Raw genomic sequence first — 27,477 nt, 5'->3', positions numbered from 1 at the left:
ATTGGTTCGCAAAGGATAATGAAAGGTAAGGCCATATGGGTATGTAAGCTCAGTGAAACAAAGGCCTCAATCATGTAAGTGCATGCATACATTAAACCATGGAAATATAGAATTAAGCAAGACAAAGATCACAATTTTAGAGAGAAAAACACACACACAAAAATAAAATATTGGTTGATAAAATGCAACCAATTCAAATAGGCTCAAAATCTCACAGGTTTTGTGTGTTCGACCTCTAAACCATGTTCCAATATAATATTTCTTCAAACAAGTGTAACAAAAAATTTTATTCAAATTAGTGAAATGCTCTAAAAGGTTTCTTGAAAAAGAAAATATTACTTTAACCAAGTGGTAAAATATGCAAAAAAAATCAAACAAATATGCAATCAAACATGCAAATGTAACAATGAATAAAGAAAATAAATCATTGGTGTTGAGATAGAGGAGTAACTAACCCATGGAGATCGGTATCGACCTCCCCACACTTAAAGATTGCACCGTCCTCGGTGCATGCTAAGATGTGCAAGTGGATAGGGGTTGTGGTTTCTCAGCTGGGCTCTATTTTTTGTTCCTTTCCTTGCCGGCGGTTTGGGAGTAGCTCTCTCCTTTCCTTCCTTGGTGGCCATCCTGAAGAAGGGAAGAGAAAGTAAATTAAATTCAAATAGATATATAGCAATGAAGAGAATGGAAGAGTGGTGATGGGTGCACATTAGGATGTAATTGACATTAACACATGCTCTTGAGTATATGTGAAAAGCCAGCAATGAAAAATAGCCAGTGCATCGAAAGATAAGTGGATGCAGGGTGTTTACTGGCATGCCGAAAAAGGGCATGAGTAGCATAGACCAAGCATTACTTGTAATAAATTACCATGTTTGTATTGACAATTATATTCAATTAAAATAGTAAAGGGAGTTTATGAAAAGCAAGCATTGAATAATAGAATAACATAGAGAAGTGCATAATGCCATATGAGTTTTTTCATAAACACATAGCATGCATGGTGAAGAAGGTATAGAAAGTATTACAGTGAACATGCAAGCAATCCTTTAAAGAAGATAATAATAATTGTCAAACATATAATGAGGAATAATGACTCAAATAAAATTCTAACACCAATGAAAATAATGCAATGAATGAAAGTATGCAAATAAATGAAATAAAATAGAATGGAAGTGAAAGAAAATAAGAAAGGAAGAAGAAAGAAATAAGAAAAGAGAAGATAAATAAGGATTAGGGAAGAAAAGATAAGAAAATTGGCTGATCTGGATATTCTGTGCGCCGCCTGTGACGCGGACGCGTGAGTGACGCGGTCGCGTGGTGCGTGATAAGGTCAGGTGACGCGGACGCGTGGGGCACGCGTTCGCGTGGTGAGGCTTGGGCTACCAGCACGAGTCCAGCCCAACTCCAGCTCAACTTTCGGCCATACACCCTTTTTACGCCGATTACAGGTCACGCGGCCGCGTGGGTCACGCGGTCGCGTGGGAGGCCATTATTCCCATATGACGCGGTCGCGTGGGGTGATTTGTGCCATTGGCACGCCTCCAGCGCTGCTCCTGCGAAACTCTCTGTTAATATTAATATTGTCTCCCATCTCCTTGCGACGCGGACGCGTTGCTGATGCGGTCGCGTCGCGTGCTCGCTTTTTTTTTTTTTGTAATCTGAAAAATGAAGAATGCAGTGTTAATATGAATGTGATGCAAAACTCCAGGTTCAATATAACAAAATAAAATAAAATTCAAAAACAAATAAAACTAAATAAAAATGAAAAAGGACGATCATACCATGGTGGGTTGTCTCCCACCTAGCACTTTTAGTTATAGTCCTTAAGTTGGACATTTGATGAGCTTCCTGCTATGGTGGCTTGTGCTTGTACTGATCCAGGAATCTCCACCAGTGTTTGTGATTCCAGTAACCTCCGGGGTCCCAAACTAGGCATGTAAAACCCTTGAGCAGCTTCAAAAATATTCTTAGGCTCCCGGGGTGTTGGATGTCAGAACAGATTCCAGGATCCCAAACCTTGCTTTTACACCCATTTTTGTCGGGATCTGTATTTTTCCAGCCGGGTGATAAGTAATTTGAATTCTCACTGCAGCTACCAAACAGCTTCCTAGACCCATTCAGTTGAGCTCTATACCAACCTTTACGTTTAAACTTAAAGCTTCCAACCATGATGAACCTTGCAGGACAATTCTTACCACTAGCCATTTTTCTCTTACTCTTAATGTCACAAAGAGCTCTAAGTTGACCATCCATCTCCAGTAGCCCATATTCAAGTGGGATTAGAAAGCTATGGGATATGAATTTTACCCACTTGAATGTTGTGAAGGATGATGGCAACTTAGGGGGAGGTATTTTTAATGAAATTGCAAGTTCCACTCCCTTGTGCTCTTCTCTGATAATTACCACCTCTTTGCAAACTTCTTCAATTTCAACCTCTTCCTCTTGGTAGCTCTCTTTCAATTCAATCTCCTCTTCATTGCTTTCCAAGGGCATGGGAGGTTGTGCTTCTTCTTCTTGAATCTCCATCTCTTGATCAACCTCTTCCAAGTCTTCAACTATGATATGCTTTGGGGGTTGTACACCCTCCTCAGCATCAATTTCAACCGTCTCGGAAGGAGGCTCTATGGCTGGACTTTCCCATGGAGGTTCTGCATCTCCTAAGTCTTCAACCAACTCTTCTTCTTGAACAATGACAGCTTCTTCTACTTGTTCTAGTATGAATTCATGCTCTGTCTTGTCCACTGGAGCCTCTAGTATCTCCTTCATGCTACGCTCTTCGTTAGACTGTCCACATGGGCCTGTGGCTGATCCTTGTGTATTTAAGCATCTAGAAGCCCATTGAATTAATACTTGCCCCAGTTGTTGAACGGTTGCCTGAAATTTAATTACTGTTTCCCTTAGGCGATCCTCTGCTTCTTGGGTTGCCGGACTTGGACATGCTACAAAAGAAAGTGGTGGTGGTTGGGAGTGATTGGATTGGAATTGGGGTGGTTCTATATATGGTTCATATGGCTCATAAGGTGGTTGGTATGGTGGTTGAGGGTTAGGGTCATATGGAGGTGAATGGTGGAAAGGGGCTTGTGAGTGTGGTAGTTCAAAGTTGTGTTGAGGAAAGGGTTCATAGGCATATGGTGGTGGTTGTTGATAGTCCATTGGAGGTGGTTGTTGCCATGAGGGTTGATCAAATCCTTGTGGCTCCTCCCATCTTTGATTGTTCTAACCTTGATGCCTGTTCTCATTGTAATTTCTTCTTCGTGCAACATAATTGTAACCAGACTCATAGCCAAAGGGGTGAGAGTTCATAGTAAATAGAAATTAAAAATAAAAATAAATTGAAATTAAAAGGTTATTTAAATTTTTAATTTGAAAATTAAATTTTGAAAATTTAAAATTTTGAAATTTTGAAATTTAAATTTTTGAAATTTGAATTTTTGAAATTTGAAATTTGAAAACTTTTAAATTTGAATTTTGAAATTTGATTTTTTTTTTTTGAAATAAGATAAGATAAGATAAAAATTTTAAAAATAAAAATCTGAAAATTTTTTTTTGAAAAAAATTAATTAAAAATATTTTTGAATTTAATGAGGAAAGAGAAAAACAATAAAATGACACCAAATTTCAAATTTTTAGATCAAAACGAAGAAAACAACTAAGAACAGCTTGAAGGTCAAGATGAACGTGAAGAACAACTTGAAGATCAATATGAACACTAAGAACAAATTTTTGAAAATTTTGTAATAACTAAATAAAAACCAATAACCTCTTAATTTATGAAAAAGCAAAAATAAAAACAAAAATAAAAAAAATAAACAAGCAAAAGAAAATATTTACAATAACTAATAATAAGGCACACGTTTGCAATTCCCTGGTAACGGCGCCATTTTGATGAGAGAACTTTTGCGTGGTCTAGAAATTTGCGGATGAATCCTCGTTGCAAGTATAGTTTCTAAACCTTCAAAAGTCCTTTCATACAAACGTTTTGGTTGTCACAAGTAACAAACCCCTTTGAAATTGATAACCGAGTATTCAAACCTCGAGTCGTCTTCTCAAGGAATTGCAGGGAAGTATGTTCTTATTATTGGTTATGAAGATTGTAAATTGGGGGTTTTGGAAGTTTGGGCAATGCGCATAGGTATATTTTCGAGCAATAAAAATAAATAAATAACTGTAAAATAAACTCTTGGCAAGGTATGAGAACCGGAAATCCTGTCCTTGTTATCCTTATCAGATGTGATGAGAATTGGATTTTAATCCCACTTAGTTAAATCAAGTGGACTAATTAGCTTGATTCTCAAGTCCTAGTCAACTCCTGTGGAGAGACTAGTGTTAGAGCAATCCTAGCTAAAGCAAAATCAGCCAATTTCAACCACTCCTGAGTTTGACAACTCAAATGTTACCAATTACCTAACCAAAGCCAAAAGAGAAGAAAGTCTACTTGAATGAAAATAATTTGGATAAACACAGAGCATTAATAAATTAAAGAGAGCATTCATAAGTCTGAAATACCTCAAATAACATTAATTCAAAGAGTAATCTGTAACATAGAAGAATTCATAAATAAAATTGGGAAAATAATAAAATTAAAGAACCTGGGATTGAGAGCTACTCCTAAAACTAAGAGAAATCCTAAATCCTAATCCTAAGAGAGAGGAGAGAACCTCTCTTTCTAAAAACTACATCTACTCCTAAAATTGTGAATATGAGAGCCTCCTCATGAATGGATGTATTCCCCCACTTTATAGCCTCTAATCTGTGTTTTCTGGGCCGCAAACTGGGTCAAAAACAGTCCAGAATTCGCTGGTTTCGAATTTTGCCACGCTGGATTTCCGTCACTGCGATGTGGCCACATGGATCACGCGGTCGCGTAGCCTAGCGTCAGGGGAACTATGGCATATTATATATCAAATTGAAGCCCCAGATGTTATCTTTCCAACGCAACTGAAACCACGTCGTTTAGACCTCTGTAGCTAAAGTTATAGCCCTTTGAGTGCAGAGAGGTCAGGCTGGACAGCTTAGCAATTTCTCCAACTTCTTGCATTCCTTCCACTTTTGCATGCTTTCTTCCCATCCTCCAAGCCATTCCTGCCTTATAATATCTAAAAACACTTAACACACATATCAAGGCATCTAATGGTAATAAGAGAGGATTAATAATAAGCAAATATAAGATCAAAGAAGCATGTTTTCAATCAAAGCATATAATTAGGAAGGCAAATGTAAAACCATGCAAATAATATGAATAAGTGGGTAAAGAGTTGATGAAATCCACTCAATTGAGCACAAGATAAACCATAAAATAGTGGTTTATCAAGGAGGAAGAGGAGGAGGAGGAGGAGGTATGACCAAACATCAGATTCTTCATCTTCGGTTTTCAAGATCTCTTCATCTTCTTGATCAGATTGCATCAGTTCATCTTTCAAGGAGTCAATGTACTTTAGAAGTACTTCAACTCGGCTCTGAGACTTTCTCAAAGAATTTTCATTTTTAATGGCCAATTTCCTTGCTTGCTTGCTCGAGTTGATAATATGTTTGGTCAAATTCACAAATTCTTGTAAAACATCTTTCACAATGCTGTTGACCAAGTACTTGTTAGAGGAGGATGTACCGGCAGCCGAAGGTGGATGGATGCTTCATCGTTTTCTTCTTCCATGACAGTGTCTCTTGTAGCCTTAGTCCCTTTTCCCTTAGTTTGTTTTACTGTACCACCGCCTTTCAGATAAGAAGTTCTATTCTCTTGTTTCTCATTAGTTAAATCAACACCAAAATATTTGAAAAAGTAGGTTAAAAATATGCCATATGTTAAGAAAATATTTTTATTACTATAAATGCAATCATACATGTGACACATAATCAAGTATGCAAAAGAGATTTCATCTTTGTTGAGAATGACAAAGAGAACTAAAGTGTCACAGAGAGTAACCTTTTGATAGGAACCACTTTATTGATCTGAGGCAAGAGAATGTGGGTGATGATTCGGTGCAGCAAGGCTCTAACAGGACCTAAAGACCGGTGGTTTGGAGTTACACCTTCCATAAGAAAATTATTTACACATATATTGTCCAAAACATCTTTATGTGAAATGTCCATATCATTATCCCATTTTCCAAAGGTGTAAGCATTTACAACTATGTCATAGTAATCTAGGGCTTCACCTAATGGAGTATTTCTTCAAATGAATTTCATGGCCCTTAACATATGAATGAACAGTTTCTTCATGATAGTATATGTTTGCATAGAACTCTCGAACCAACTTAGGGTAAATTGGTTTTCGAATTTTGAAAAGATTTTTCCAGTCCAAGTAAACAATATTTTCAACAAAGTTCAAATATTTTTTAGCCAAAGAATCTAAATCAACCAGATATGTTGAACATAAGAGGCATTTTTAGATACCACAGCCCTGTGAAATTCAAAATTCATGCTTGAGGAGAAGCGAAAAGGGTCAAACTGAGAATGAGAAAGGTTACCAAAATGAGACTTGAAACCGATGGGATTAGAGTCGTAAGATTTTTTTACAGACTGAAGAAAAGGTCGATGGATTAGAGTCGTAAATTGAATTGAGGTAGCTTTGGGTATAGAACGTCCTTGTGGACGAGATGAGGAACGAGGAGGAGGAGACATATGTGGTTCTTCCTCGGTTATAGGCTTCTTACAGTTTGCCGCATTTACCCTAGAAGTGCCAGTGTCTGGAGGCGCTGTTGAAGGACGGCGAGAGGTGGTTTTCGTTCGAGTCATTGTCTCGGGAATGGATGAGGAGTGTGAAGAGGAATGTGAGTGAATGTTTATATGGGTGTGAGCTTGACTATTTGGAGGAGGATTTCAAGGAGGATGGTTTGCCAAAGAACCTCTGTAGGTAGTAGGGATGGCAACGGGCACCCACGAGGGCGGGGACATGCCCCCCACCCTCCCCCTCCCCCCCGCCTCCATATCCAGTCCCTGTCCCCGCCCCGTCTCCGCCACGGGTAATGGGGACTCCGTATCCGCCGGGGATCGGGGACTCCACGGATATCTACGAATTTTTAAAAAATTAAACAAATTTGAAAAAAATGGGAAAAAATTGAAAAAATCATATCAATCATCATGTTCTTTGTCTCTAAAGCATTAACAACAACAAAGACATTAACAACATGTTTCTTTTTTTCAAAGACATTAACAACATTAACAACAACAAAGACATTAACATGTTCATAGTCTCCAAAGACATTAACAACAACAAACAATATCAAACATATCCATAAAACAACCAAAGTATCAAACATATCCAAAAACTACAAAGAATAATTCATCACATTGTAGAATCCTCAAGCCTTTTTCATGATGTAATGGTAGTGATGGTAGATTCTGATTTGTTTGAATCCTACATCAAAAAGAAGAATACAATTAAGAGTTAAAATCGTAAACTTTTCTCAAAATATAAATCATGAATCAGAATCTCATTAACCTAACTTCAGATTAACTCAAAATTGACTCAGAAATATAAATCAAAATCAGAAATCAAAATCACATCAACCTAACTCAGAAATATAAATTAAAAATCAGAAATTCAGAATCGGAATCAGATTAACCAAACTTCATATTAACTCAATATTAACTCAGAAATATAAATCAGAATCAGAAATCAAAATCATATCAACTTAACTCAAAAATATAAATTAAAAACCAGAAATTCAGAATCGAAATCAGATTAACCTAATTAGAAATTCGTTAACCTAATCAGAAATTCAAAACTCAGAAATTCGAAAATTCATTAACCTAATTAGAAATTCAGAATTTCAAAACTCAGAAATTCATTAACCTAATCAGAAACTCAGAAATTCAAAACTCAAAAATTCATTAACCTAATCAGAAATTCAGAAATTCATTAACCTAATCAGAAATTAAGAAATCCAATTAACCTAATCAGAAACCACAGGCTGACTTACCCGACGGAGAAAAGGAGAAGACCAGCGATGATGACCAGCGACGAGTCTGCCACGACAAGGAGAAGAAGACGACGTTGCCGTGAGCCCGCGACGGTGAGCTCGACACCTGTAGTGAGCGACCGAGCCACTCAGGGGGTCTGGGGTGGGAAGCAGCGCTGAGGACCCAGAGGGTGGGAAGTCTGTCGGCAGAGACTTGAACTGCGGGGTCTGGGGATTTGAACTTTGAGGAGGAATGGACAAGAGAGGAGACTTGACTGTGGCGCTGAGGGACCCATAGGGTGGAAGGTAGCGGTCGGCGGGAAAGAGACAGGAGGGGGCAACGGGCTGAGCACTTGAGGAGGAGTGGAGAGGCAGAGGAGAGGAACTCTCACTCTCTGAAGCAGGGATAGGGATTAGGGAAGGATGTGTGATTTGTGAATGTGGTATGCGGCGGCTAGGGTTAGGTTATATATATATAACAGGGAGATTTTTGTCTTTTTACACAAACGGGGATTTAACGGATCCCCACGGGGCGGGGACCTCTACCCCCGCCCCCGTCCCGTTTATTATACGGGCCCCGTCCCCCGTCCCCGCGGGTGAAAATTTGCCCTCAAATCTGCTCCCCGGCGGGTAAATCTCCGCGGGTACCCGGCCCGCTGGGGATTTTTGCCATGCCTAGTAGGTAGCCACCTTATTTCTCATTATAATGAACACTAATGAAAACAGTTTTTTTTTTTTTTTTATATGAAAATGATGAAGGTTAGACGAGGAAGATGAGAGGTTTCTAGTAACTGCAATGAATGCTTATACACATAATAATCTTTCAAAGTATTTTGAAAAGGTATTTCAAAAAAAATTTTATAAATATTTGCAAGTAGGCATGTGAAAGACAAGTCAAAAATATCTTTGAGAATCTGAACATGATTTGACCTAGTAAAAAACATAAAAGCAAATATTTTAGATTTATGATAAAAAAAAATATGATGAGCTCCACTTTATAGAATAAAACTTTCTTTTGAATCCAGTGGTGATTTTTATAGAAACACAAGGGACCACCAAAAAAGAGTTCAGCTTGACCCATATTGATAAAAAAAAAAGGGCACATTCAACGTTGATCAAGAAAACCTAGAGAGGTTCATCATTTGTTCAGTTATGTCTCTTTTTTACTTGAAAGACAAAAATACAGAATTAAATTTTTGACCTAAATTTATAATTTTTAGTCATCATCAAATTATTATTTTTGTTTTCTCAAATTTAACTATTACTGTTTATTATAGTTATGTTTAGCAATATATAATAAATTAACTTTTAATAAGATAAACTACATCTCCGAAAATAATATTCAATGAAATAACAATTCTATCATGAAAGAGGTTTTTGTGTGAGAGAAAATGAAGAAAAATGTATAAAATTTTACTATCTTATTTTATAATTTTTTTAAAAATATATTTTCTTTTTTTTATAAAAATTACAATTTACAATAGTTAAGTTCAGTAATATAAAATAAAATTTACTTTTAGAAGGATAAACTACACTTGTAAAAACAGTATTTTTTTAATAACTAAAGATAAAAAAAACAAACAATAAAAAAAAAGAAAAAAAACATGCCAAATCACATGAGAGAGTTATAATCTATAAGAATTAGATGAAAAAACTCATCCGAAAATTACAGGTACTTTACATAATGTTTCTTACTCAATAAAAATTTTTTAGTGATGCAGTCAACTGTTCCATTGACTGATCTCTGGATAAAAAATTAGCTCTTTAATTTCATGTTAAAATATCTTCTATCATAAAAAAGTGTTTGTGTAAAAAAAAAAAAGAGTACATAATTTATTTTAAAAATAATAAAAATAAAATAATATATTTTTTATATGAATATCTAACTATGTAAGAAATTTGTTTTTATCTAATCACCAAAAAAAAAATTGTTTTTATCTCTTCATCAATTTTATTCTTCGTCATAACATACACCTAAATAAAATTGTTCTTAAAATTTGAAAGGACTATATGAGAGATGGACGTGGCTCCTCGAAAGTAAAGCAAGTGACCAGTTAACAAGAAATCGAACGGATGTATATTATTTGAACACTTATTAAATTAAATTTGACATTAATTACAAAAATACATATTTTAGAATTTAGATAGCCTAAATAAAAAAGTTGATAAAATAATAAAGTAAAAAATTATTTACAATTGAATTTGTAGCTATTATAAAATGTATATTCCACCATATTAATTTAATAATAATTAATTCTTCACTTCATTGCTTTAGAAATTTTATCACTTTAGAAGATTTTGATTTATTACTTCGATATCTTTCAAAAATTAGAATATAAATAACTACAAGAAATAATTATCGCATAATAAGCTTAATTATATTTATATGAGTAATAATATACGTTCAAATCTTTTTATAAACCAAAGTTTAACAATAAAACTTAGAATAATGCTAATTATAATTAATTTTTATTATATTAGATGATTAATTTAGTTAAAATTAATTAATAAAAAGAGTTAAATGTATAACTTTTTTTATTTGTATTTAACGCAAGAAATATTTTTTCTTACAATTTTAATTTGGATATAGAATATTATATTTCAATTAAATTCTAGAAAATTAATTGATCGCATTATATCTTTTCTCATGCAACTATAAAACGTAAGAAATATTGGCATAATATTCCCTGAAACTGTAGTGTGTATTTAGCCTTTATCTGGTAAAGTGTTTATCTTTTTCAAAGTAGTTTATTAAAAATGGCTTGTGAACGATAATTTTTTAAAAATTATAACAATGTTTGGCACCAAAAATGACTTAAACACAAACACTAACAATTATATTTGGTAAAATAAATTTAAAAATTTTAAGACATCATAATAGACATCAATATAAAAATAAATTTAAAAATTTATTAATATTTAAAATTATATTATATTTTTTAATTTTAATATAAACATAAACCAATTTTAAAAACTCTTCCTTAGTTATTTTTAAAATTATTCCTAATTTTTAAAAGCTACAAACACGAGTATATAATTTTTTATTTATAAAATATAAAATAAAGTAACACCTTTTCAAATTTTTTTTAATCAAAAACTGGGTATTAAATAAATTATTATTCTATATGTTAAAAATATGTAAAAAAGACTTATTATGTAATGGTTGAGTTTAAAGAAATAATAACAAATTTAGTGATGATAATTAAATATTATTATTATTAGGTTAAAAGTCCAATGATGTGTTATTAACTTTGCTTATTGTGCAATAATTTACAGAAACTAAACATGCCTAATAACAAGCAAACAAGATGGTCCAGTCTCATGATCAAAGAAATGGGCTCATTCACTCATTCATAATCCATGAAAATGGTTGCTATCAAAAGAAGGAAGCCTCAGTGAACCACAACTAATTTTCTTTCTTTTCTTTTTTCTTAGACACGTGAAGAAGTCACCAAGAAAAGTAAAAAAAATGAAGTCTGATTAGGGTTCAAATTGAAAAAAAAAAAAAAAAGAATGATCAAATTTAAGCAAGTTAAAAATTAAGATTCAGAAGCTAAGATGAAATCAAGAGGTAAATCAGAAAATTTTTTTCATCTTGCTACTTTATTGGTAACTTATTGAAAATGCTCTCCTCCTACAAGCACCGAACTGAGAATTTGAAGAAAGCAAAGCTTTGAAGCTTTGTTACAAATTAAGAGTCAAAAATGAAACTTGGAGCCAAAACATTGATGAACAACTCAGATCTTTGAAAAATATTGAAAATGAATGAAAGAGAAACAACAAGGTTTGTTTGCATGATTAGTTTTAATCATGGCTGCTATCTTTTGCGTTGATGCTGTTGTTGCTGATGTATTTAGGGAAGAAGAAGCCAAAGATGTTCAAACTAAGTTTCAAAATTATATCAAAACTCTTTTGTATGTTTTTTTTTTTGTACACATGATCTTGAGGGGATTCTTTTGCTAAGTTGGATGAACACTTAGTGGTTGCAAGACTAAGGAGCAAACCTAGCCAAATCTAACTTGGGTAGAAGTTGGGTTTGTCCCCGAAAGGATTGAGTTGAATCTTAGAAAAATTAGTGTTTATAATTGTTACAACCTGGCCCAAACCCTCCACGGGTCAGCCCGACCCGAGCGCCACCCGACCCGAACGGTTAAGAGTGAGGTGCCCCGAAACCGACCCGGACACGCGTCCCAGATAGCTCACTAACAGCTGTGGGAGAACGTCTCAGAAAAGGTGGGCCTGTCCTTGTAGGGCCCACCTTTGACACAGTATATAAGGGGAAGGTTTTGCCCTTCCCCCAAGGTACGCCACACATCACTCTCCCCCTTTTCGCCTGCACATTACTGACTAGAGCGTCGGAGTGTCTTTGCAGGTGACACCCCCCCTCTCTACAAGAAGTGCTCGGGACCCCGCCTGCACCAGACCGGCAGTTCACGACGAGGCGAGACCCATCATCACCAATCAGCATAGCAACCCGATCCATCCGGTACCCGACCTACCGAACATTGGCGCCGTCTGTGGAGATCGTCCATGGACTTCGTACTGGTCCAAGGTGAGACAGCCCGCGAGGCCGAGCCCGTAGGGGACCCCGCCGCGATTGCTCCCCCGCAGTGCACGGGATCCCCTCTGAGACACACAATACAACCTCACGAGAGACGCCCCTTCGGGGGAACTGGCGACAATCACGCCAGAATAATGCAAGAGCTACGCCACAGAATGCAAGACTTGGAACGTCGGCTGGCGAAAAGAGAACACGATCAGCACACCCCAGAACAAAGCCACTCCCGCTCCCACTCGAGGAGCCACTCCAGACGCACGCCCAGCCCCCAAGCTGAGTCCGAGAGCGCTGGGGAAAGGGGACGCGCGAGAAGACGCCATGGCCCCGTCATTTATGCCAGGCATGAGAGGCGGCGTACTACAGATCGCGGGACCGAAGACGCCCGTGGGGAGAACGACAAAGGGAGAGCGACGAGAACGCGAGGACCCGTGATAATGGGGGCGACCCCATTTCATCGTTCCATACTCGAAGTCCGGCTGCCAAAACATTTTGACAAGCCCACGGACATGAGATACGACAGAACGCAAGATCCTCTGGAGCACCTCACGGCCTTCGAGGCCAGGATGAACCTGGAGGGAGTCGGGGACGAGGTAAGATGCCGTGCTTTCCCGGTTACCCTAGCAGGACCTGCAATACGGTGGTTCAATAACCTCCCACAGGGCTCGGTGACCGGCTTCGCCGACATCAGCCATGCCTTCTTAGCTCAATTCACAACCAGAATTGCAAAGGTGAAGCACCCAATCAACCTGCTTGGGGTGACCCAACGACCCGACGAGTCGACCAGGAAATACCTAGACAGATTCAACGACGAGTGCCTGGAAATCGACAAGCTGACAGACTCAGTGGCAAGCCTGTGTTTGACAAACGGACTCCTGAACGAGGACTTCAGAAAGCACCTCACTATGAAGCCAATATGGACAATGCAGGAGATCCAATGTGTGGCTAAGGAGTACATTAATGATGAAGAAGTCAGCCGGGTCGTGGCTGCCAATAAACGGCAATCCTCTACTCCCAAATCCGGCACTACGAGGGCGGAGAAAGACGAAAGGAACAAGCCAGGGACGGCGGTCCGAGCAAAACACCAAGGCCGTTTCCCCGAGTCGGGAAGTTCACCAACTACACCCCCTGGTGGCACCGATCGTGGAAGTTTACCAACAGATAGCCGAGAATGGAATACTGTCGAAACCCCGGCCTCTGAAAGACCGAACAGGAGGAAACAAGAGCCTTTATTGCGAATATCACAAGGGGTACGGACACAAGACCCAAGACTGCTTCGACCTGAAGGATGCGCTAGAGCAAGCAATCAGGGATGGGAAGCTCGCCGAATTCTCCCACCTCATTAGAGAGCCAAGGAGACGGAATCGTGACCACGAAGGCGAAGACAAGCCCCGGGCGATAAGGCGACGCCAAGAACCGGATGGAGACGACCACGGCCTCACGGTGGTGAACGTGGTAACTGCCAAGAATTCAGCCCCGAAGTCGAAAGCGGCACAGAAGAAAGACGCCAAGGTCATGGCCGTCTCCTCCTCATCTGCGAGAAATTCCCGAAGGCTCCCATCCATCTCCTTTGGTCCCGAAGACCATTGGTTTGACGAGATATTGGAAAGTCCCCCTATGGTCATTACGGCCAGAGTCGGAACTGGCCTCGTCAAACAGATCCTCGTGGATACGGGGGAAGACTCGAACATCATGTTTCGCAACGTATTTGACGCCCTGGGGCTGCGTGACACCGACCTAGCGACCCACCAGCACGGTGTGGTAGGGTTAGGCGACCACTTCATCAAGCCGGACGAGATCATTTCCCTCCCGACCTCAGTGGGACAAGGACAGGGACGGAGGACAGTAATGGCAGAATTTGTGGTCTTGCGAGATTCCACAGCTTACAACATCATTCTGTGGAGAAAAACCATTAATGAACTTGGCGCGGTGATCAGCACAAAACTACTTGTAATGAAGTTTGTTACTGATGACGGATCTATCGGATCCATCAAAGGAGACCTGGAAACGGCAGTCGCCTACGACCACGCCAGCCTCTCCCTGAGAAAAAAGTCTAAAGAAGCATCAGGGGTTTTTCTAGCCGACCTGGACGCCAGAATAGATGACAAACCCAGATCCGAGCCAGAAAGGGACCTGGAAAAATTTAAGGTTGGGGACACGGAGGAGAAGTTCACGTTCATAAACAGAAATCTCCCCCATAGATTGAAGGGACCTTTGATGGAGATGATCAGAGCCAATGCCGACCTGTTCGTTTGGACACCGGCCGACATGCTTGGAATAGATCCCCAACTCATGTCTCATTGTCTGGCCGTCAAGCCGGGAGCTCAATTAGTGGCCCAAAGGAGGAGGAAGATGTCGCAGGAAAGGGCGGAGGAGGTGGCCAGGCAGACGGCCAACCTCCTCGAAGCGGGGTTCATCCGAGAGCTGGACTACTCGACATGGCTATCGAATGTGGTCTTGGTGAAAAAGCACAATGGGAGGTGGAGAATGTGTGTGGACTACTCCGACCTCAACAAGGCATGCCCCAAGGACTGCTATCCCCTCCCCAACATCGACACACTCATCGACGCGGCGGCGGGTACCGGTATCTGAGCTTCATGGACGCTTACTCTGGGTACAATCAAATACCGATGTACCAGCCCGACGAAGACAAAACGGCGTTCATAACGCCTGGAGGGATCTATTGCTACAAGGTGATGCCATTTGGCTTGAAAAACGCTGGCGCCACATACCAGAGGCTGATGAACAAGAAATTCAGCGAACTCATAGGCAAGACAGTAGAAGTCTACGTGGATGACATCCTTGCGAAAACCACACGACCCGACGATCTCCTAAGCGACCTGGGGGGCGTGTTCGCGTCCCTCCGACAAAACGGCATGAGGCTCAACCCGCTCAAATGCGCCTTTGCCATGGAAGCCGGGAAGTTCCTAGGGTTCATGATAACCCAAAGAGGGGTAGAAGCCAACCCTGAGAAATGCCAAGCAATTCTCCACATGAAGAGCCCGGGTTGTATTAAAGACGTATAGCGATTGGCAGGAAGGCTGACGGCGTTATCCCGTTTTCTCGGCGCATCGGCAGCAAAAGCCCTGCCCTTTTTCAACCTGATGAAAAAAAGGATAGCGTTCGAATGGACTCCTGCATGTGAGAAAGCGTTCAACCACTTCAAAGAGATCCTAGCGTTACCTCCAGTGCTCGGGAAGCCAATGGCCGGAGAACCACTCTACCTCTACCTGGCCGTAACAGAGGAAGCGCTTGCAGCAGTGTTGATATGAGAGGAAGGGAAAGCTCAGCAACCAATCTACTTTGTAAGCAGGGCGTTACAAGGAGCAGAGCTGAGGTATAGCAAATTGGAGAAACTGGCGCTGGCACTCCTAACCTCCTCCCGAAGGCTGAGGCAGTACTTCCAGAGCCACCGTATTGTCGTGAGAACGGACCAAGCAATCCGTCAAGTACTCCAAAAACCTGATTTGGCGGGAAGGATGATGACATGGGCCATCGAGCTCTCCCAATACAATTTGCAGTACGAGCCCCGGCATGCAATCAAGGCGCAGGCAATGGCAGATTTCCTAGTGGAGGTAACAGGCGATCCCCCCGAGAAAACGGGCACACGGTGGAGGCTCCATGTAGACGGGGCCTCCAACTAGACGTCCGGGGGCGCTGGGGTCATCTTAGAGAGCCCAGCCGGAGTCGTGTACGAGCAATCGACCAAATTTGAATTCCCCATATCGAACAACCAAGCAGAATATGAAGTCCTCTTGGGAGGACTGACCCTAGCTAGGGAAGTCGGGGCGACAAGGCTGGAAGTGTGCAGCGACTCACAGGTCGTCACCTCGCAAGTGAACGGAAGCTATCAAGCAAGAGACCCGTTGCTGCAAAGGTATTTGGAAAAGGTTAGAGAATTGACCAGGCAATTCCAGGAAGTCACGATCCAACACGTTCCAAGGGAAAGGAACACACGGGCGGACCTCCTGTCTAAACTAGCAAGTACAAAGCCAGGAGCGGGCAACCAGTCTCTCATCCAAGGCATGGTAAAGGAGCCAACGGTCGCCCTCCACTTGGCGAAAGCAAGCCCCTCCTGGTTGGACCCCATCATAAACTTCCTGGAACATGGCACACTACCTGATGATGAGAAAGCGACCAAAGTGTTGAGAAGAGAGACAGCCAAATATGCAATCATACAGGGACAATTGTTCAGAAAGGGACTCAGCCAACCCCTACTGAAGTGCTTGCACCCCGACTAGACGGACTACGTACTTAGAGAAGTCCACGAGGGATGCTGCGGTCACCACATCGGTGGCAAAGCCCTAGCAAGGAAGCTCATCCGAGCTGGGTATTACTGGCCATCAATGATGAAAGACTCCAGGGAATTTGTCAGAAAATGCATAAAGTGCCAAGAAAACGCCAACTTCCACAAAGCGCCGGCTTCCGAGCTGAGCCTGCTGACGTCTACCCGACCTTTCGCTCAATGGGGAGTCGACCTCTTGGGGCCCTTCCCGGTCGGCCCAGGACAAGTTAAGTACCTCATAGTTGGCATCGACTACTACACCAATTGGAAAGAGGTTGAACCGCTAGCCAGCATATCCTCATCCAATTGCAGGAAGTTCATGTGGAGGCAGGTGATAACCCGTTTCGGCATACCAGAGGTCGTCATTTCGGATAATGGGACTCAATTCACCGACAAGAAGTTCACGGAGTTCCTCGCCGACTTGGGGATAAAGCAAAAGTTTTCCTCAGTTGAACATCCCCAGACGAATGGACAAGTGGAATCCGCAAACAAAGTCATCCTACTAGGCCTCAAGAAGCGCTTAGACAACAAGAAAGGCGCATGGGCCGACGAGCTCGCTTCGGTCCTCTGGTCCTATCGGACAACCGAACAAAGCTCCACATGAGAAATCCCCTTTCGCCTAACATACGGGGTCGACGCGGTGATACCTGTGGAGATTGGCGAACCGAGCCCGCGGCTACTTCTTGCAGGAGTAGAAGAAGCAGTGGAAAAGAACCTGGTGGACGAGACCAGAGAGATGGCCTACTTGTCAGAAACAGCACTGAAACAAAGAATAGCTCTACGGTACAACACTAAAGTCCTCAGGAGAGAATTTGAGGAAAGAGACCTCGTCCTGCGACGCAACGACGTCGGTTTACCAACCCCAGGAGAAGGAAAGCTGGCGGCAAACTGGGAAGGCCCCTACAGAATCAAAGAAGTGCTCGACAAAGGTGCCTACAAGCTGGAGAGACTCGACGGCAAAGAAATCCCGAGAACATGGAATGCAGGTAACCTAAGGAGATTCTATTCGTAGCTTGGGCACACCGGCCAAGTGGCCTGACGAGCCAATAGATGCTTACTCCATTCACGTGTCAATTACTAGCGATTTATCTTTATCAAATACCTGCCATGTTCACAAATTTGTCTGGCTAACGACTAATTTTTACTTGTCTAAATTCTTTTATCTACTATTCTCCAATACGTATTCCACACAATCGCGCTCTGCAACGGCAACCCGGGACTGATCACCCCGGGAGCCAGTCGAACCATAACCATGACTAACGGCCGTGATAACACGACCAAGACAGTTCCAGCCGTTACCAACATAAACGACAAAACGGATACAAGCAATAAGTCCACACCAGAAAAATGGTAACAAAACATAGGTGCTACTAAACAAACAGAATAAAAGCGATAATAAAAGGTCGATCAGACGACCACTAAAAAGCAACAAAGGTCTCAACAGTTATAAGAAGTATCTTACAAAGCCACACAATAACACAAAGTTACAAGAGCTCATTTTCGAGGCATATCAACAATCTTGCCATCCTGGATTGTTTTGAAGACTCCAATAGCCGAAGTATCGAATTCTGGGACCACGATCTTCATCTGGGCCTTCAGAGCCTCCTCGGTCATAAAGATCGCATTCTTTCTCTGCTCCCTGACTGCCCTGTATTTCCTCTTCAATTCCTCCGCCTTGGCTCGCGCAGCCTCAGCCGACGAGACGGCCGCGTCACGTTCCTTCTCCGCAGCGACCACTCGACCCTGCGTGGCGTTGAGCTGGCTCTCTAGAGTCATCTCCCGCTCGATTAAACGGGAGACGGTGGCGTCGGAGGCATTCATTTTTTTCTCAAAAGACGCAGCCTTCTCCTCGGCATCCTTGCGCCCCCTCTCCGCCGCGGCCAATTGCTCCTGAAGCTTTTCAACCTGGACCTTGAATTCGTTGTTGGCCTGGGTGGCAGTATCGAGCTTCCTTCGCAACGCCTGCATGCCCAACAACTCGAACTCGGCCTTCCGGGCTATCACCTCCCCACGAAGAAGGGTATGATACATCCACCTCGCCTGCCCTGCGAGCTCGGTCCCAAGGAAATGATCCTCCGTGCCGGGAATCAGTTGATTATCAATAAAGGCCCCGGCATCGAAGTTCCTCTCCATTACGGTGAGAGCTCCCTCCGGGCTGGAAGATGCCCTTCGTCTTTTGGGAGTGGGGACAATCTTCATGTCATCATGCTCCCGCTGAGTAGGGGGCGACTGCTCAATACCGACCGTCTCATCGGGAGTGGGAGAAGCATGCCTCCCGGCGAAATTCTTATCGGACGTCTCGACGTCCCGGGAGAAAGGTACAGCTTGATTCTCCTTCTCCCCGGAAGGACCTTCCGGCTTCCCGGCATCCTTCTCGTCAGCCTTCTCTTCATCGCTATCCTCCAAGAAGGTCTTGACCAAATTCTCGAGTCCGGTCACCGAAGCAGACATCTCCACTACAACAGAGAAACAAACACGTTAGTCATGAAGTTGGGAAGAACAAATTAAAAAGCAAAAAACGCAAAAGCACAAAACAGAACAGCTCACAAATATAACTCATGGCGGACTTCCGTTCACCCATAAGGAGGTGGGGGTTCACGGGATTCTTTCCAAAAAGAACAAACAGCACATCGACAATCCTCTTATTCACAGGGGACATTCCCTTGTAGGTCACCTTAAGGAAAGAATTAGACCCCGCCCCGAAGCTCCAATAAGTCGGGATGAGGCGTTCCCCCTCTAACGATAACCAAAAGGGATGATGACCTTCAACGGGACGAACTTTGAAAAATTTGTCCTTGAACCCATGATAAGAGTCCTCGAACAGGCCAAATATCCTCCGGCCTTGGGCAGACCGGAAGGACAGGAACCCTTTTCTCGCCTTCCCTTGTTTGGAGGGGTTGGTAAGGTTGAAGAAGAAGAGGAAGACATCCACTGACACCGGCAGCTCGAGATATTCACAAACCATCTCGAAACAGCGGATAGAAGCCCAGCTGTTCGGATGGAGTTACGACGGCGACACGGATATCCGATTAAGAAGCGACATCTGAAAATCGGAAAATGGCAGGCGAACGCCAACCTGGGTGAACATGGCTTTGTAAAACCAAATCCAGTTGGTGACCCGGGGAGAACGGAAATTAATCTCATACAATCGCTCGTTGGGGACAGGAACGAAGGTCTCGTAGTTGGCCTCCTCATCTGTCCCCCTGCAGAGATACCCGGTTTGCCGGAACTCCGTCAACTCCTCCAGATCCATCTGGTTTGGCGAGTCCTTCACATCTGAGGTCACCCAGGCGTAGGGGTCATAGTTCGCGGCGGAAACAGAAGCCCGGGAGACGACGCGAGGCATACCTACAATGGGGGTACCACTCCATCAGTCTATGAGGTCGGGAGTCCGAAAAAAATCCAGAAACTATGTCCATCCTATTCAACAGTTAAGCTCAAGCATGGCCAAAGCTACAACTATCACGAAAACCACCTAAAAACCTACCCTGGAATGGTACCCCTCCCCTAACACATCTACTTAGCACTAAAAGGTCATCTAACAACAAAAACCAAACAAGACAGCAAGAACACAAAACAAATACAAACAACGAGCATACAACAATGAAGTAGGAAAAAGGGAGGACCAAGGATTACCTGAATTTGTTGCGAAAACTGAGAAGGATGAAGGGAAGATGCACGAGGATACTGCAACAACGCTCTGAAATTTTTGAAAGAAGAAGAGGGAGATAGTAGGGAGATGGAAGAAACAGGAGTGTAAAAGGAAAAAAGTTGAGGCAAACTATTTAAAACTGCCACTCAGGAAGCGCGAAAGATTTGGGGGCAAAATAGTATTTGCGCATGGGGTTTTGCGACCCATTATGAGCATTTAATGCTCAGCGCGAAGAACGAAGCGACGAACGGTTGCCTCAGCAACCAAGAGACACGCGCGCAGGGGGCATGTCCCTTCCACGGGCGGCCGACCTAACGACGATACGTGGAACGTGAAATAACACGCCACGAATAGCTCCCGCGACTATCACTGGCGCGTGGGGGCAATGTTATGACCTGGCCCAAACCCTCCACGGATCAGCCCGACCCGAGCGCCACCCGACCCGAACGGTCAAGGGTGAGGCGCCCCGAAACCGACCCGGACACGCGTCCCAGACAGCTCACTAACAGCTGTGGGAGAACGTCTCGGAAAAGGTGGGCTTGTCCTTGTAGGGCCCACCTCTGACACAGTATATAAGGGGAAGGTTTTGCCCTTCCCCCAAGGTACGTCACACATCACTCTCCCCCTTTTCGCCTGCACATTACTGACTAGAGCGTCGGAGTATCTTTGCAGGTGACACCCCCTCCCCCCTCTCTACAAGAAGTGCTCGGGACCTCGCCTGCACCAGACCGGCAGTTCACGACGAGGCGAGACCCATCATCACCAATCAGCATAGCAATCCGATCCATCCGGTACCCGACCTACCGAACAATAATCTTTGTAAAACATAGTGAAAATTTTTTCATTGTTGTGGGGAGACTAGATGCAGGTCACATTGCACATGGTGGCTGAATAAGGATACATAACTGTGATTTTCTCTTCTCTACTCTTTTTGTGTTTTATTTCGTTAAGAGACAAAATAAAAAAATCTCCTACATTGTATATTTCTCAAAAGTCACAGCTATCCAAAAATAAAGAGTTGCTCTGTTCCTAAACACATTGTAAAGAGAAAACAAAGTTTCTATTATAATGAAAAACAAAAAGCCAAAGGAAATTAAAAAAAAAAACCATAGATTCAACCATCTTTCTCCTAGGGCATTCACAAACCTTTAGTAATAATACATAAAAGATGATAATTTATCTTCTAATATCAAAAGGATCCGGGAACATTACAAAAATTCTTTCAATTAAATTAATTTAGTCATATAACAAAGAGAACAAATTTGTCACTGCCGAATCTTCACTTGTTTTGTCTAATTTGTTTTCCTCTTGCATATGCTAACAAAGTCTAAAAAGACTAATGAACCTTTTTTTTCTACAAATATGAAGCAAACACATCCAAAAACAAGGCAGCATGGAGCAGACAGATACACAAATATAATAAATAAATATAAATAAATAAATAAAAACTGGAAGACAAGGCAGGATCAACAACAACCACCCTCAGCTTGAGAATCATTGCCACCAGAAGTTTTAAGGTTGACATCGACCATATCATCTTGTTTCGAGGAAGATAATGTTTCCATTCCGGGTAACGCAGCAGCAATTTTACGAAAGAGAGCCTAAATATATTACATAGGTTTGAGATAAAGTAGTATAAATAAGTCAAACACCATAGAATATGAAATAAATAAATAAAGATACATGGAGGCAAATGGTGTTACTCTGGTTACTAAAATTGGTGGCCTTTTGAATGATCCTTCAAAATCATTCTCCAAATAATCTTCCTAATAAATAGTACTTAATAAAAATAAAAATAAAATAAAATAGTGCTAAACAAAGGTTGGAAATGTATCTATTTAAAAGATTTTTCACTTTCATTGAAAGACACCTAACACACTAGTGCATAAGGTATATAGTTGAAAATACAAGATTTTATCTATTTTTTCTTCCATGCTTAATCATAAAGAAAAATACATTTACCAATGTTTATGCCACAGTGAACAACTTATTCTCAAATGTTCAACCTGACGGTAAACAATTAAATTAAATTTCTATGACAAAAGAAGAGGGACTTAGTTACCTTTATGTTAAAACCAGCTTTTGCACTAGCTTCAATAAACATAACATTTAGCTCACGTGCCTTTTCTTCCCCATCCTCTGTAGAGACCTGCCTGTATATTTATGCAAAAAATATTGCTTCTAACTTCTAAGGATATGACTGTGCTAGAAATGAGCAATTGGAAAAAAATGTAAAAGTTAACAAAGGCTGTTATCCCACATAGAAAAATTCTCTATGGCCAAACTATTAAAAATGATGAAGACAATGAGGTGGTAGAGATGTGCATCTTGTGTCTCTTTTCTCTTGGGAGATACAAAAAGTAGCTTGAAAATCATCAATAAAAATTTCTTTGATTTTCCTCTGTTTTGGAAGCAAAAAAAGTTTCTTTAAAGCTTTTGTTTGACCCCTTCTCCAAGCATATTTTAATTTATCCTCGGAGTTCTTTGTCTTCTTGAGACATTACCCAAAACATAACACGTCCCAAGCTTAACACCTAGTTAGGAAACAATGAGAAAAGTATGGATATGTTTGATGTGTAAAACTATGGATGAAACTCATCAATGAATCCTGCCCGGCTCTCTTTTCACCTTTGAACCAAACATGCCCTAAGTGTTGAATTGGCCATTTAAAAAAAAATTGCAATCAAATTGATCTTAGACAAAAGAGAACAAAAAGCCAAACAGGTAGCGACAGAAAAAAGCTATTTATTTTCAGGTTAGTTTAACATTCATTAGCATCTACCTCTTGTCCAAAAGGTCAGTTTTGTTGCCAACAAGAACAAGAATAACATCGTTGCCTCTTTCACTGCGCACCTCCTCGATCCACCTTACTGTGTTTAGGAACGTCTGACGGCCTATATCATAAGAATAAATATACAATTAAAAAGCATTCGTCAAAGTAATCTAGAAAACAAACAAATATCATGTATGCATGAGCAATTTCATCTATAGGGATCCAAGAAGGTGGGTAAGAAAATAATCCTTCCATTCTCTTCCTCTATCATCGTCACATTTTAGTACATCCAAGTATTAGTATATTTGTCTACTGGATACAGTTTTATTCAGATACATTGATTCAATGTTAATGACTTACATAAATAGTGTTAGAGAATGGAGGTCAACTGTTGTATCCTCAAGCTTTAGGAGTTTTAGCATGCAATCCATTTTAAGGTGCTTAACTTAGATGAAAATGAGTGTAAGGGTTCTGTTTTCTGGATTTTTAAAATGAAAATTTCAGTCATGCTAAACGGGAATCACTTACATAAGGAGAAAACGGAAGACTTTACTATATATGCCACTTAGATGCATAAATATATTCCTTTCAGGGATAATCAGTCTTATTTATTTCTAGGTTCTGGAAGCAAAATTACAAATGGAAAACTCAACTATTTAAAGCATTTTAAACTAATTAAGGTTCCAAACAAAAATAACTTTAGTAGACTAATAACCTCTGTTTTGATACAAAAGCTGCAAGCAGATATGATTTGTCAAGAATGGAACAGTTGAGACCGTCAGGGGAAAAAAAGATAGTTGAGAAGAAAATATGATATAAATGCCCTACTTGCAACATCATAGACGATGACGGCAACAGATGAATCTCTAATGTAGCTTGGAATAAGACTTCTGAATCGTTCTTGTCCAGCAGTATCCCTGTAGCATACAATATATACAACAAGTAGCACCATGTTTAGTTTATTCATAAATTAATCAACTTCAAAACCTATTTTATGCTTTCAAGTAGAATCCAGATGAACAAATGAGAAAATACTAAATAATAATAGTCAAAAGCCACTACAAACACATTATAGTAAGATTAAAAAGCTACAAAACAGAAGTCAATGAATTTAATACAAACGGATAGAATTTTCCAAAACAAGAATGAAAGAGCTTTGATTTTAGTAAACATTAAACATCACATCTTGAGAGTACAATATAGAGAAAAAATTCTTGAAGTCATTCAAATATAAAGTATGACATACAAAAGAAATAAAATAAAGATTAGTAGTATGTAAGAACAGAAAGAAATGGAAGGGAGGGGTTGTAGATTCCTCAACTCCATGGAGATATTTTGTTTTACATGGAAAGGAACCAAGGGGTCTGTGATTCGTTGAATGCTTTTAAATTTTGGGAATTTTACACTAAAAATATCTTATATGGGAATGTGTTTTCAGTGTAAGTCCTCAAGAATTTAAAAATATTCTACAAACCACATACCCCTAAAAGTATACAGGTGAATGTGTTTTTAAAGTATAAGATCCTGTGCTTACATTCTTCACTTAGGATATGGGGAAATCACACTTTGTTATCTAAAATCACTGCATGATTCCAACATTTAGTATTCTAGTATATCCTTTATTTTAGTGAAGAGATTAAATGGTAACAATAGTAGCAATTACAGTCCCCTTATCTCTTCTACTAAGACCATATAATGGGAGGGAAAACCACCCAATCCTTCCTTCTTTCATTTGTTAACAAGTACCATCCCATTCACCTCCCAATAGAATTTCCAAAATGATGAGCATGCCATATCTTACCACAACTGCAGCCGAATGGTTCGATCTTCAAGATACATAGTTTTTGATAGAAAATCAATACCAATTGTAGCCTGTTTGGAAAAAAAGGAAAAACAAGTTTGTTTATTAGCCAAAGATACATAAAATGCACATAAATGCTGGAATTTGCACAATAGAGTCTAGTCAAATTATATCTTAATATTGCAACATGAATTATCAAGAATTTGGGTGAAATAAGAACAAAAAATAAGAATTATCTAAATAACCCAGATTGAAAAATGGAAAGCAAATTAATGATATGTAAACTATGATGCGGTAAATAGAATATATAATAATGGTGACAAAACTTTTGTTAAGGTACCACATTCATAATCATTTTTGTCTCATCCACGTCAAATGGGTCTCACACAGCATCAAATGGTAGAGGAGCGTGTGTTGGCTCAATGTAAGAGATAAAAAATGAAAAACTAGTAAACAAACATTACTTCATTTTCATTACCCAAGAACCCATGCAGGAAACCATTTTAATTTGTTGTCTCTATCATTTCCCTCAACCTTCTATGCTATATATCAATTCACCATCACCGGCCAGTAACCAGTGGTTTGAGTATAACCTAACCAATTCCTAATCTCCAAGAAGAATATCAAAATCAGAATTTTACTTGAGAAACGAAGACATGATCTTGGATCTGAAAAAGAATAACAAACCTGGTAGGTGTTGTCGAATTTGTCGTACATGAATCGGGTAATGATGCTGGTTTTTCCGACGGACTGATCACCTAAGAACACAAGCTTGTATTTCGCAAGAGCGGACACTGACAATCCCGCCATTTTTTATCTCACACGAAAAGATTCCAAATTCAATTCAATTCGCCTTCCGTTTGCATCCTTCCCTCTTTAATTTCTCAGTTCTTAACAAATGATTCAATCAATGTATACGTGATTTGAATCTGTCTGCAATTTCTTCTCTTCTCCAAATACTGGCCCTCGTTCTATCACCATTACATCTAATAACAAGAAAATCCATTATATATATGTTATTAATAATTAATAATTACAAGACCAAATATGTTATATAAATAATTAAATATACCACTTAGGCCATAACTAAGCCAACTAGCCAAGCCATGCCAAATAGAGCATGTTTGTAACAATTAAATTCGGTTCAAAAGCTTATGCGCTAGTTCAAACTTACGAGTCCAATTAAATAACATCAACATAATTTATAGTTCGTATAAATTTTATTTATATATAAAAACTATTAATTATATGTATTCTCTATTTATTAATTATAACTTATAATGTTGATCAAATACATATATATATAAAAGATGACAATAAAATTATATATATATATATATGATTTTTTATTATAAATAATTTAAGTACTTATTATGTTTTAGTTATTATCTATTAATAAATCTATAATAAAATAAACAAAATATTATAATTTAAATATAATAAAAATAATACATCCTGAAATATTTAACAAATATGAATATCATAATTAAGTGTATATTGTAATACTCCTACTTGTGAAACACTTAAAATGCTAAATTAAGTAAGATGTTAAACTTAGTTAATGCATGAGTATCTTATTGACCATTTTATAATTAAGCATATCGTAAAAAATACATATGATAAAAGGGTGAATTCGTAATTCATTAAACATAAACCACACATGCATAAAATAATAATCTCAAGTATAAATGCTATAACAAAAGATGAAAATGCTTAAAACATTTAACAACTAAAGTGAATTCATAAAACTCTTAGGAGGGCTTTTGGTTGATGCTAGTTGGTAGTGCGGATGAGGTTTTCAAAGGATTCTCTTCAGAACATGTTGGAGAAACTTTTTAAACAAAGGAAGCAAGAGCCTCTCCAAGTGATCCTGGGTATGGGTTTTATCTTATGGTTAATATGTACTAGTGTGGAGGATTGGTGAGATGAGTCATGAGTTAATGGAGAACAATACGTTGTGGGTGTTGGTGAGTGACGATATGTATTCGTATGAGGTATTTTTACTATGTACATATTTTCGGTGGTAAAATCTATCACAAACTCTTTGATTTTAGACAACTCAGTGAACACCACTAGGGTCAGCTTCTGTATAATCTCAAAATAGAAAGGGTACAACACAAGAAAACAATAAGGGTGAGAATTGCAACATGATTTACAGTAGAGATTAGTGAAATACATTATATATCATTTATTCAAGAATCAACATCTAGATTATCAATTATCATATAGTGTCACACAATTATATAAAGCATACATCACATGCCTTTCTATATCTTTGACTATGAGTTCACGAGTCGATTTTCAATCCCTCAACTGACATTACCGACAGCCAATTCCGGCCCTAGACTGTCCATAAAAATGAGTATGAATGTACCAATAGCCAACTCAGACCTTAACTTCGTATAACATTGGTACAAAGTCCATTTCTTTCGTTATAATGCCTTGAGAATTATCATTTTCATTCATAAATCTTTAAATACATGATAATGAGGTTATTATTAGGTTTTTGG

The 27,477-nt window shown here is 39.8% G+C and overlaps 1 protein-coding gene across 2 annotated transcripts; it reads right to left on the bottom strand.

Moving 5' to 3' along the window:
* Nucleotides 1-21,601: 21,601 nt before the first annotated feature.
* LOC112720695 (ras-related protein RABH1b) lies at nt 21,602-25,948 on the bottom strand. Of its 2 annotated transcripts, XM_025771737.3 has the most exons (6): nt 25,655-25,948; nt 24,968-25,038; nt 23,995-24,083; nt 23,176-23,287; nt 22,456-22,546; nt 21,602-21,994 (listed from the first exon to the last, which is right to left on the bottom strand). In XM_025771737.3, exons 1-6 carry the CDS (start codon nt 25,775-25,777, stop codon nt 21,860-21,862), a joined length of 621 nt encoding a protein of 206 aa, XP_025627522.1. In that variant the 5' UTR covers nt 25,778-25,948; the 3' UTR covers nt 21,602-21,859. The 2 variants fall into 2 exon arrangements, with proteins under 2 accessions (XP_025627522.1, XP_025627520.1); XM_025771735.3 differs by lacking the exon at nt 22,456-22,546.
* Between the last annotated feature and the right edge of the window lie 1,529 nt (nt 25,949-27,477).

Source organism: Arachis hypogaea, chromosome 11 (genome assembly GCF_003086295.3).
Source record: "Arachis hypogaea cultivar Tifrunner chromosome 11, arahy.Tifrunner.gnm2.J5K5, whole genome shotgun sequence".
NCBI lineage: Eukaryota > Viridiplantae > Streptophyta > Magnoliopsida > Fabales > Fabaceae > Arachis > Arachis hypogaea.
This window is presented reverse-complemented; position numbering and strand designations above follow the sequence as displayed.